General features: G+C 37.0%; 1 protein-coding gene across 1 annotated transcript; it reads right to left on the bottom strand.

Moving 5' to 3' along the window:
* Positions 1-1,882: 1,882 nt before the first annotated feature.
* On the bottom strand, positions 1,883-13,017 carry SLC25A46 (solute carrier family 25 member 46). The gene is made up of 8 exons (XM_088530799.1): positions 12,763-13,017; positions 11,119-11,161; positions 8,982-9,039; positions 8,324-8,401; positions 7,522-7,622; positions 5,663-5,719; positions 5,132-5,189; positions 1,883-2,921 (listed from the first exon to the last, which is right to left on the bottom strand). Exons 1-8 carry the CDS (start codon positions 13,010-13,012, stop codon positions 2,343-2,345), a joined length of 1,224 nt encoding a protein of 407 aa, XP_088386925.1. The 5' UTR covers positions 13,013-13,017; the 3' UTR covers positions 1,883-2,342.
* Between the last annotated feature and the right edge of the window lie 295 nt (positions 13,018-13,312).

Raw genomic sequence — 13,312 nt, 5'->3', positions numbered from 1 at the left:
AAGCATACATGGCAATTCAAAACACATTCATTCTAATTGATGCAAGACCAAAAATAATAGCCTAGAGCAAATTGCTTCCCCATCACAGAAGAACTGCTGTAAACTTCCAGCATTCCTTCTGACGCTGCTTAGAGGTACCGAGTAGAAGTGTGGCAAAGCACCGAGTTGGGAAACTCTTGGCAAGGAAAGCTAGAGTGTTTCATGCAAGCCAATACTGTTACACAATCTATAACAGGAATTATAAGGAGTTTATGTCCTCCATTTTGTAAGGAAAATATCTTTTTTCCTTAAAATCTCATTCCTAGAAATTATTCTCAGCTGGCTTCACTGATGTGTATGCAATCACTTGCCTCTAAAATGCATTTAGTTAACTATTTCAAAGAAAATATGATAGAATAACAGGTTTCAATTGAATTTAACACCTCTGGAAATAAAGCTGTTGTATTATAAGACAGAATTAAAAGCCTGACTAAAGAGACCTCCCAACAATCTGAACTGATCTAGTTTGGGCCAGATGACATACTAACGTCCCTTTCAGCACAGGCAATCCTCTGATATGAATCACTTCATACCCATAGAAATGTTTCATGGTCATAGATGCTTAAAAATGCAAATTAAAAACTATTTTACCTGTATTCCTAACATAGGTTTAATTTGATATGCTGTAGCATTGAAAAGATTCAAGAATTCAAAAGCTGCTACTGAAAAAATACTATACAACAAAACACCGTGTAGATCAGGATTCCTCTATAAACTTTTCGGTTAATTATTTCTGGAAAGTATTTACAGTGTATTTTTTACTTTATTTGATTCCATTCTACACACTAAATTTGTAATTTACAGTGTTTCGAAATAAAACCAGTTCCCCAAATCACTATACTTGCCATTTCAACACTTATTCAAAACACATGAAAGCTTGATGATAGCAAAGCAGACCTTCAAATGATACAGTCAGAAGGTATGAATAGCAACACCTTTCATTAATTTTCATTTATGAAAAGCAGTTATGGCAGATTACTATACAATGCTTAATATTAGTTAAAAGCACATCAATTTACAGTATTCACAGAGACTTACCACAGAAGTGTGAAAATACAATAGCCTTCTATATAATTTAAAAGTGATTCTCCATACACTTGCTTTACTTGTTAAAATAATTTTCTCCCCCCCAGCTTTCATTTTATTTACTGATGAAACCAAGAGATCTTGAATTCTGTTCAGAATACTGTCTGAAAGTTGTTTAGAATGATCAACACGCATTTTTTACACTACAAGCCTTGATTTACTAGGAAAAGTGGGCAAATAGTACATTTCAGTAGTCAGCTTACATGTTAACAGACTTAAATCTGCTTCACAAAATATTCAGTCGAACAGAGCCTGTAAACAAAGGACACTAGTGCTAAATCATAAATGGACATTACATATATGGTTGCTCAATATATGTGCACATTCCTCTCCAATCTAACAAAAGTGAAACTTTAGAAAAGGTCAATTAAACTTTGATGCTTTCAGCTTTTAGTTTGAACAATGATACTAAATACATGTGCATGATTATTTTACTCTTATAAAGTGTATCAAGATAAAACTAAACTCTCAAGTCTTGAGTGCAAAGTTGACTAAAAATGGTACTTACACATTCACACAATCAACTTCTAACTTGCTTTATTCATACACATCAGTTATTGTAAGACCTACTAACAAACACTAAGTCTCTGCATTCCGTTCAACTCTGCCCAAAACCAAGTTTTGGCTACAGAGTATTTTGTTGAAAGCAAATAACTTTACCTCATCTTCTGCCACACTGCAGCAGTTAAAGCAAGAAAAATCTTCTATGTACTTGTAAATTATGACATTTACATCTAGTTAAGTTTTTATGATTACCATTTTCCTCACAGCTTCGTTAATAGTGAAGGTGAAACATTTTTAAAAGATCAGGACACTCGTCACTCTCCCACTTCCAGGTTCTTACAACTCATGAAAAATCCTTCAGGACTGCCTAGCATGTGCCTTTCTGTGTTTATAAAGCAGAGATGAAAAAATTCATATTCATTCCTCATGCTAGTTCACTGGCAAGAAGAAAGCTAAAATCTCATTACAACCAGAATTTGATTCTTTTCTGTACGAACAGACATACTACTAAATTGGTGCTTATCATTTTAAATTTAAATAGTACTTTTGAATGATATTCAGGAATTTAAATTCCAATTTTCAAAACAGGTTTTTTTTAACAGTGTAGACAGCATCTATAGAGCACATTCTTCAGTGTCATTTCTATGCCACTTTTAACGATAACTAGACTAGTAAATAACTAGATCACTGAGATAAATCCACACCTCAACAAATTAAGAAACATTTTGAAGCAGTGCTGAGTAAAGAATTTTAGTGAGTTGTAGGACAGCCACATGCACGGTATACTGTACTATCACAGCTCCAAATCCTTTATAAAAACCTAGCATCCCCTCTTCCCGTTTTATAGTATTTATGCAGTCTCTCATGCCCTCGTACTGAGTATTGATGGGAAGCACTTCATAGCCAAGGTCTGTATTGTCAATTATTGTGCGAGTCCCTTGAATATGAAGGCGATGTAAAACTGTCTCCAGCGGGTAAAGCATAATATCAGCACAAAGGCTAGCAGCAAAGCTAGCAATAAGTTCTGGAAAATAGGCATCCAGCATCCTCTGCACAGAAGTGGAGCTCTCTGTTGAAAGGCTGTGGGAATTCTGCCTTCTCAGAACAAACAGAACAAGCTTCTGGACAATGGAACTGATGACGTAGTGAAGAACTCCATGTAGAGCCGTTGGAAAAGTCAACACCATCAGAGGAAGAAGACGTTTACTATGGGGTACTCCCATGCCTACAACTCTGCCAATCCCTTCTTTCACACAGTCCAAAATTCCAGGATTATCTCGAATGATTTCACTCTACAAGCATAAGAGAATAGTTAAAATCTGTGCAACTCATTTCTCTGATACTTTTCATTTCATTTTCATTTTACATTTCATACTGATACTTTTTTTTGCTCTAACATTCTTAATTATGTTCAAGTAAACTTGCTTTTAATAGTGAATCTTTATTTAAAGTATTTTTTATTAAATCTGCACCCCAATTAGTCGGGTTACTACCAAACACACCGAATTTTTCGCATATTACAAATGCTATCAGTCCACACAAGAAACTCTCTGTATTGAAATGCCTATTTTAGTATACAAATGCTAGGAAGCATTTATCAGGTTTAACATCTATTCTGCCCTTTAAGAATTTTAACTGAATTCTTTAATATTCATAATATAGAGACTTCCATAACTAAACTTGAGTTTAATATTTGTTTTGACTTGAAAGCGAGTAGGGTCAACTATTTTCACTCCACTCATTATCTAAAATAACACTCTTTACTCATGCTATCTCTTTCAAAGGAGATTTTTTTCATATAATGAAAATAAAGTATTCATGTCGTAGTTCTCTTACTGTTGTATACCACTTATGACTATAAGACCAAGGCATTTTTACCCTTTCTCATGTTTATACAGACTTAATTTTTCATTATCGCTATTACATCCACACTTAATTTGGGAGTTCTTCTCACTGCTCAAGTCTTTAGGGGCCTATCAGCTGCGTCCTGCCACATGTCAGGAGGAGATGATAACATTCCCCAAGCTCAGGGATATGATCCACCAAGCCTTTTACAGAACAGAAACTGGTTCAAATACTTGAAATTATTTTGCTGTTTCTCTACCGTATCATTACGGATCTGGCACTTCAAAGCTAAACTTACTTTTGTCAAATATGCCACCATGTGGTCACCACACGCTGATGTGGCAACTACAGCCAAGTTAACTATAAGCAGCAGAAATTTGAAGCATACTTACAGAAATATGTGTGTGTATATGGAAGTATCAAAATAACATTGTGGAACAGTATATCTCGCCAGAATTAAGATATCCAAATAAAGTTAATATAAAAAAAAAACTATTAGTAACCCCACAGTCTTTATAATTTTTAGTTTTCCTCTTGCACTACAGGAATATAATGCAAATAATACAGGAGCATAGATCTGGCAAGTCAAGCTGCTCCCCTGCATTGGTTAATATAGCATAATAAAGTATTGACAAATGCTCACATTACTTCTTTTGTATTTCTAATAGGATTTTATGATCATGTTTGCAGGAACTGGAACTCCTCATTTCATGATGCATCCTTATACTCAGTAGAATTCAGCACGTAGCTGAGCTTACCATGTATCATGTCCACTGCAACTGTCTGTAGCCCAAAATCTCTAAATTCTCATTGGGATCACTTTCATAAATTTACAGAGATGGTCATCTCTTTAAAAGGCTGGAGAAGAGGCTTCTTTTTGATTGTTCATTTTTTAAATTAGACTGCTACTTAGCACAAATAACTTATTTTGAAAATTTAGTCAGAATCTAAATTATGTCCTCTTCTACCATTTCCAACACCATAGCTAACATCCTTTCAGGCAAATATATGCAATGCAACTACCTGAACAAAACACCCCCTTCTGCCAGAAAAACAATTCAAATGATTGAAAAATGATCTGAAATACAGTGCTATGGGTTACTTTGTGCAATTGCAAAGCAAGTTAAGATACATCCTAATGATGTACCTAGATTTTCCTGAAACTTTTTTTCACATCAAATGAAGAACTAGATTAAAATTTAAAAGCAGAAGATTGATGAGATGAAAGCAGCCCTAAAATGGCAGAGTTCAATATTTTAACAAAACAAAGCTGAATTATTAGAAAATCCTAATAATTCTCATAAGGAGAAGGGTCACTATAATAATTTTTCTGGAGGCTATAAAAACCTTTACATGACGAAGATATCTCTTACGGTTTATCTGCTACAGAACACACAGAAGTAACTTGTTCCCATTTTACAGATAATGTATTCCAACTCTATTAAATGTCATTTCTTAAGTTTCTACTTAAAATAGTAGAACTAATACATCCATTGTAATAGATACATTTCTCTGTGAATTAACAAGTCATGCAACCCCAAGCAAAATAATCATAACTACTGCAACATACAACTGACAAGGCCAAAGGCAAGGACTCAATCTAACCTATATAAAAAAGAATCCTATGCTATGAATATTGTAAAAATATTTAAGTTACCTGCACAGTTTCAATCAGGCTTGCGGAATAAAAAGGCATTGCTATCACATGTGTTAAGCTGCAGAAATTATAAAATACAAATTAAAGTCAGGACAATGCTATAGTATTAGCCAAATTTGCAACTCAAAGTCAATACAAGTCATCTATCAAGTCACGCCTGACAGAATTTAGCAAACCTTAACACAATTACTAAAGTGCACATTTAAAAAAAAAGAAAAAACAATCCCCCCCCCAAAACCAAATCACTTCAGTCTGAACTGCAATAAACATTACATTCTATTTCCCTTTGACCAGATCAATTGAAGTTTCAGAGAAATCAGAACTTTCAATTCAGTGTGGCTCCATCAAAGAATCCAGTAGTAAAAAAACAATATGTGCTGTTATATCTTTACCACTTGTACTGTGTGGTTTATGATGTCTCATACAGTTTGAAACTCAGAAATGCATACAAGATTCTGAAAATGAAACACTGATATAAACAGTGTTTATAGCAATAACAAGAAACAAGGTAATACCACATGCTACACTTACCCTTTGAGTAAAAGGTGGCCACCTATCTGCTTGAGGTTCCATTTATGTGAAAGCTCTCTAAAAAGAAAAGCAGTATTCCTCTTAACACTGATAGAAACAGTTACTCTCAAGCATTTGTTTCACTGGTCTCTACAGCCAGGTTCCATATCTGTGCTCTAGTAACAGTATGCATATAGCTTTCTACTATAGGAAATTCTGCAATGTTAGACTTATTAACTCATACTTACCTTTTAGAAGCTATTCAGATCTGTTGGATATTCTAACAAAAATACCTTTGCTGATTTATAGGATGTCTGTAGCTCTCATAGCTACCTGCTTTAGCAACTTACAACTATTAGTAACCCTATATAACATCTCTTAAAAGCCATTTTTGAGGGAATGGGGAAACTTTTACTTCTTGGTAGTCTTTCTTTACCAACAGGTATTTTGGTTATGTTTTGTTTTGGTTATACTCTTTCAGTTCTTTGAGGTTATGTTCATTCAGTTGCTGTTTATTTTCTGAAAACCTAAATAATATTATATTACAGCTACACAAGCCCAAAAAGCATATCAGGAAAAAGTTAGAGACTAGGAAGCTGAATAGTATTCCTCTGCAGACTTAAGTTATTTTTAGCTTATGACTAGTCTTTACCATATTCTGTCAAAAGAAAAGAACACACCTGCACTGTATACAAAGGTAGTTAAAACAAACAGTAGCATCTTCTACTCTTCAGAACTCTTCAGCATTCTTCAGAACATGAATAATGAATGTTAACTACATTATACTTGAAAGATCACTAATTCAAGACAAAAAATCTTGTTGTAAAGATATTTCTCTCTGAAATGCTGGACGTACTAGACTCTGAGTTTTTAAATGAGTTTTAAAATGTTCAACTTCAATTCCTGTCCAAGAATCACACTCACCCACTCTGTCTATAGCTAGAACAAGTCTAACGCAAGACAGGAAACTCTTTACTCTTTCCTGAAGAACTGTGCGTTACTATAAGGAAATATTTTCCTAAACACACAGGCCACTGAAGAGGAAGGGAAGATCATTCAACATTAGGCATCACTGACACTTGGATGACATCTACTGAGGCATAATAATTTGGAAGATGTAAAAAATGAAACAAGTCGTCTAGCCAAACTAAGAGATCTGTGAAAGCTTAACCTGTTGATCCATTAGGCACAACTACCCTTTTATTGGAGGAGCAAAACCAGGAGTTTGTCAAGTGACAATCAACTTACCACAGAAATGTTACTGCACACTTCTACTGCCCTGTCCTAAAACGTAAGAGTTTATTGTATGAACCTAATACTTCTTCTAATGTAAGCCCTCATTTTTGGTTGGCCCCACCTTATTACGAGACTACTGAATGATGTACACATAGCTGTCGGTAAAGGCGGACAAAAGGCAAAAGCTGACAGCCACATGGATTCATACTTAACACATCTTAATTTAGTAGGGCAGGCCATTTTGTTTTCTCATTTCCAAAGGCAGTGAAAATGTTCAGAAAGATGTCACTATTGGCTCATTAACCAAATTATCTGTATAAGAATAATGAAACCCAGACTTTACTTTAGACATGACAATTGCTAGAACCATACAACACAAGAAAATATGTGCAAAAACAAACTTAAGAGTCCTTTCATGCCAGTAGAACTGTATGGAATGCTGATTTGCAACTTCATTTCTGTACTTATATGGCTAGGCAGACATACTGAACACACAGTTCACTGTTCCAAAAAACAGATATTCAGTGTCTGACTGCTCTAAACAATTCAAGCTTTTCAAACAACCTCATATTTCTAATTCTTTGAACTTAAGTCAACAACTGATGATTAATTTGTTAGAAGTAGTTAAAAAATAAATGAAATACCTTGGTAAAGGTGTAAATTCACTGATGATGCCTTCTGTTCCAAGGGTTATGCCCTGAACAATGAAAGTGCTGCCCATTCCTTTCCAAAGAGCTCTTGGACCCTATATTTTGAGGTATGCAATTAAAGTCAAGCAAGATAAAATTTAATCTTCTCACCTTTCTGCTCATTTTCATAAAATATCATCAAGCCCCAGCTATCCAGGGGGTAGAAATCTAACTTTAGATTGCCATATTCCCAAATTCAGAATGCAACTAACTTCTTTCAACTCCGAAAAAAGTTTTATTTTATTACATAATTTCAAATAGTTGTCAATAATTTCAGAGGCATGTATCTCTCTGGGTACATTTTGTATCTTAAATCTAATGCCATTTTAAATAGGCAAAAAAATTGAAATGTTAAAGCATGGCTGTTAGAAATCCAGAAAGTCCCTTTTCACTTTTTTTCTTACTTTGAATTTCAGGATATTTGTCCCCGAGGACTACGCAGAAACTCATGCACTACTGTCTTAGGAAGTAGTAACTTAATTCTAAATCTCTTTAACCACATAAAAATTCCTTTTTCCCTTTTTTTTTAGGATCTTAACAAAATATTAATTTTAGAGAACGTAAATTTCCATTATCTACAATCTTTCATCTGATAAAATGATTTTACAGTTATCTTTTTAAAATATTTCTGTAACAGAAATACTACCCCTTTATATACTCGTGCTTTCTAACTACCAGTTGCATGAAGGGTACGCTTCAGTATACACTTGCTCTAGTAACCTCCAGCACACACATCAGATAGACATCCAAAACTGACCTGTGTCTTATTGATGCTGTACATAATATTGACAATAGTAAATGGAGTGAGATGATAGTTTCGAGCATGATAATTAACCTGTTAAAACATAAATTATGGCATTTTATAAACACACATGGATATGATACAAATCTACAGAAAAAGCACTTGCAAAATAAGACTTTTTTTGGCTCCTCTTTTAAGGAGAAGGAGAGACAAAAAATAAAAACTCTATAAAGATCAACCAAAGTGAACAAAATATTAATAAATTTCCCACTGAATTTTAAGGAAACACAGGCAGAACTTTTTTACATTTTAAGCATACAAACACACATAAAGTATTGAAAAAAAAATAAAAGTATCCTGCTTATAAATGGTGATCCAAAAATGGTCTTACAGACACCGTTTAGTTTCATTTCCATTTTCCAAATGGAAAGAACGTGAAAGCTGACGGTAAATTAAATTTTGAAATGGAAATTTTAAATTTTAAGTAAATTTTGAACGGAAAACGTGAATGTTGTAAGTGAAAACATAATCTAGCAGTGTCTTGTTAAAAATTTTTCAGAACTTTTAAAGCAGAAAACTCTACAGAAACTAAAACTCGACAGAAAATAAAAGCACACAAAAATACTACAGAACACAACAGGTCTGTCTAGTAGTAGAAATATAAAAGGTATACCTGACACTGACGACGCAGGACAATGCAAGGATGAGCCAAAACATTTTCTGTAAAGAGACTTTAAAAGAAAAGTATATTTAAAACCACCAGAAGTAACTGTAAATCGATTTTAAATGCTTCCTGATTTTCTCTAATACTCTTAGTGCTGTATTTGAAAAACAAAAGTTAAAAAACCTTATGTATTAGCTTTATATTTTGTGAATGAATGAGGTACTGTGGAGTACTGCTATATAAACCACTAGTAATACAAAAGGACGAGTATTAAAAAAAACCCACATACACCAAAAAAACTCAACAAAACAACAACAAAAACACCCATGAACCAAACCTGACATATACACTCAGTAAGAAAAAGTAATTCGCTCTATATGCACATTTTTTTTCATAGGCAAAACAAAGTACTGAAATGCTTAAATCCTCCTTCCTCAAAACATGAGGAGACAAAACATGTTCGAGTCACGTTCAGGAGGATTATTTTCCAGTTTTATGTTAATCCTACACACCACAATATTAATCAAGGCATTTCCTAGCAAAGCTAGGCAACCGGTATTAAAGCTAATTCGGAAATTTTCAGTAATACACTACTCATCAGAAAATGCTACTGCATGAAACGAACTCTTCCCCCACTCCCAAATGTTTCACTGAAGCTTTCAGAATAAAGTTCTGTTAGTTCTAAAGTAGCACTTGTGGTCACAGCTATGCAGAGAAACTTTCATTTCATTTCAAAGCATCCAAGTGAGCACTGATCTGTATATGGTTCAAATATGTGATCAGGATTAGAAATACAAAAGCTCCAGACTCTGTGTGTCAAGCACCTGTGATAACAACTGTGACCCCAACCCTACTGGCACACTTGGGATAGCTCTTAACTAGAGAGATTTTACTCTGGATAAACAAATATTAATCAGAATATAACGCATCGAGCCTACACTTTCTCAAACTATTAAGTTAATCAGAAGTTTGCTGCTACTGAAAGGGGTGAGAGTTCCTCTCTACTCCATCTCTCTTCTTTAATAAGCAGTTCTTGTAGCTCATTTTCCCCTTAAACCGAGTTTTAATAAATACTGCATGCTCATTAGCAGGTCCAAATAAGCAGCAGAGCCAGTGCAAGGGAAGCAAGAAGAGAAGGGGAATGGGCAATTTAATGAGATATGATGATCAAATTTAAGAAGCTTATTACTTGCAGTAGTCCTTCCTGTCCTTTATCCCTTTCCTAACTGGCCTTCCTCCGCTGGTCTTTGCTGCTTCTAACAGCTAGCCAACACCCACATAAACCCGACTCAGTGAAAAAGAAAAAAAAGAATGCAGCACCTTCACTGGTTTTGCCTTCTTGTTAAGTCAGTCATATTGGTTCAAAGAAGCTCTTCTAGGCATCAAGGATAACAATGGGATAAGAACAGAGAATGTTTCATAGCTGGGGGCTGAATAAGAGATCCTCCTCTTTAAACTGAAGTACACCTCAACTGCCCATGAATCTGAAACCTTGACAAATGTCACAAACACTATCAAGGGAGTGCCCTAAAAAGGCAAGTTCTGAAGGGAAAGCCTTTCTGTCTACAAAGTCTCACATTCAGATTAATAAGAAATAAAACAATACTAAGAAGCAAAATTAAGAAGCAAAAAATACTATCAATAATACAATCACCAAAAGTAAAGAATAAAATGTACATTAGCCTACTATGCCACATCAAGATTATTATTCCAGGATACTTTGTTACAAACCTTACAGGCTTTATTACCTTCTTAGGAAGATTCAGATACCACCCCAAAACATTAGTAAGATTAGCAAGTGTGCAAGCAATATTCTTGTGCTATTTTTACATTGCTGTAGTAGATAAGTACACAGAACAGACAGATATATATGCTGATTTTTATGTATAGGACACAGAATACAAAAAAAAAAAAAAAAAAAAAAAAAAAGGTTTGCTGTATTGGAAACCTTACCACCACTAATGATGGTGGAATTTTCACAGAGAACACTTCAGTTTGAGAAAAAGAAACCTGCATTGCTTTTAGGTAGTAGGTTTCTACATGCTGTTGTGTGGCCTACTAACATAAAAATGCACAATAATAGAAGTCTAAGGCAACTGTAGCTTTACTGCAGCATAACTACAGAAAAGTATTATACAACTCTTACCTTGCAAGGCCAATACCAAAGCCTGCAAATCTGTTCAATTGGTCTGAAACAAATGAAAATAGATTATATGGCAGTGATAACCATGAGAGGCAGAAATGTGCCACGCAAACCATTGGAATAAGCAATTTTATAGCATACTTGAAAAAACTACAAGCACTAAATCACAACATTTAAGCAACTCAGCAAAAGAAGATATTAAAAATTGTTCACCAAGGTACACTTGCAGTTTGGATCATATCCAAGTGAATGCACACTTTTGTACATAAAATGACTCATGTACTTAAAATGAAGTGTCCAATACAGAAGAAACAAGACAAAGTGAACAATTACGGTACAACACCATATTTTCGTATCTTACAACGCTAACTCAAATCAGTGATTGTTGGAATAACAAGCATGATGGTTTGCAACAATACTGAATTACAAATGTGTATGTGTTAGGAGAAGTTAATTCAAAACCAGAAAGCAAAAAGAGAGAAGCTTAAGCAGGAGTAGCACAAAATACCACTAATAAGATAATACTGGACATCAATATGACATGAGTTTTCAAGTCAGCTGTTTTCCTGTTTCTTTACAAACTCTTTACTAGAGAATATATAAAATGGTAATGTGAAAACATGTTCAGATCTCCCCTGTCTATCATTAGACAGGTATTTACACATATTTAGACAACTGTTACTTGGGAAAGGTTTAAAAAAGTGTAAAAATTGTAAAGGCAAACAGAAAATTTATGCTCAATCCTAAATTACTAATGCAAGCAGACTGTGTACACGGAGCATTTCAGTAAGTTCAGTGGGGCTTTGCTCAGACATGACAGATCTCACTGGACTCAATGACATGAGAAATCTTTATCACCTCTCTAAAATACAGAATTGACAACCTGCATGAGCAGCTAGGAGAAAAAAAAAAGTTACAGCCAGAGCACCTAAAAATATGGTATCAGTGTTCTGATAGATAAGTTAACAGTTATACACAGGCTCCTGCTAAGACAAAGACCTAAAAGCAATATTACAAATGAAATGTACATACGTACCAGGAAATACAAAGTAAAAATAACTAAACTAGTTATTCATAAGACTTTGATACACAGCTGTTCATATGATACTCCAAAATATTCTTAGGACTTGTTCTGTTTCAGTGCTCTTGACTCACTAAGTTTCTCCTAAACCATCTCAACTTCACAAAAATGTCTGAGGAGGGTTTCTGGTTCATTTCCCAACAGTCACCGAGTAAGAGCAGAGTGTGGTCACTTGCTCAGATTTTACTAACTTGCACGCACCCTATCACGCACCAGAATTGTTTTCATTCGGTCAGCTCCAGCCCCAGCCACTAGCCCGTCCAGGACACCCTACAGCTGGAAGACACAGGGTCAGGAACTTCAATGCTGACCACACGACCACAAAAAACAGCAGCCCTACAGTATATGCTGCACAAGGGACGGTGCTTTCCGTTCGGCAAGCCAACCGGGCATTAAGCACCTCCTCGGGAAAGCACAGTTTATAGGGCGGACAAGCAGCAGGAGCTGCGCGGTGGCTGCCGCCTCTCATGGCGGGGGCGGCCTCCCTCCCCCTCCATCTCCCTCCTCAGCACCGGGGGCAGCCTGGCGGAAGCGGCGGCGGCCACGGCGGCCCTGCCCCTCCTTACCGGCGCCGGGGCCACCCGCCGCCAGACCGGGTTCCTCGTTAAGGGCGGCGCCCCCCAGCGGCGTCCCCGCCCCGTACGGCGGCGTCTTCTCCCCCCAGTGCAGGTTGCGGCTGCCGGGGATGTCGGGCGGGCTTGTGACCCAATGGCTCAGCTCCGCGGCGCTGAGAGGCCGCCCGCCGGCGCCCAGCTCTTCGCGGCCGCCGCCGCGGTAGCCGAGGCCGTCGAAGCCCTCGGGGCGCCGCGGGTGCATGATGGCGGCGGGGGGCAAGGAGGGGAACAGGCGGCCGTAACGGCCCTAACGGCAGAGGGGCCGCACGCCTGCCACCCCTGCGCCACTTCCGGCTCGGAACAGCGGCCACGTGACCCGGGGAAGGCGGGGCGGCCAATGGCGCTCACCCTCCCAGCAACCGCGCGGTGCTGCCCCCTGTTGTGCCGGCGGAGCGGGGGCGGGGCAGCGCGGCCGTTACGGTGTTCGCGGCCGTTACGGTGTTCGCGGCCGTTACGGTGCTCGCGGCCGCCACCCGCAGGCCACGCGGTCGCCTCCGCTTCT

Source organism: Tinamus guttatus, unplaced genomic scaffold, assembly GCF_059628265.1.
Source record: "Tinamus guttatus ecotype Peru unplaced genomic scaffold, ASM5962826v1 Tinamus_guttatus_pri_ptg000388l, whole genome shotgun sequence".
NCBI lineage: Eukaryota > Metazoa > Chordata > Aves > Tinamiformes > Tinamidae > Tinamus > Tinamus guttatus.
Note: the sequence above shows the minus strand (reverse complement) of the source record. Positions and strands in the feature narration are given on the sequence as shown.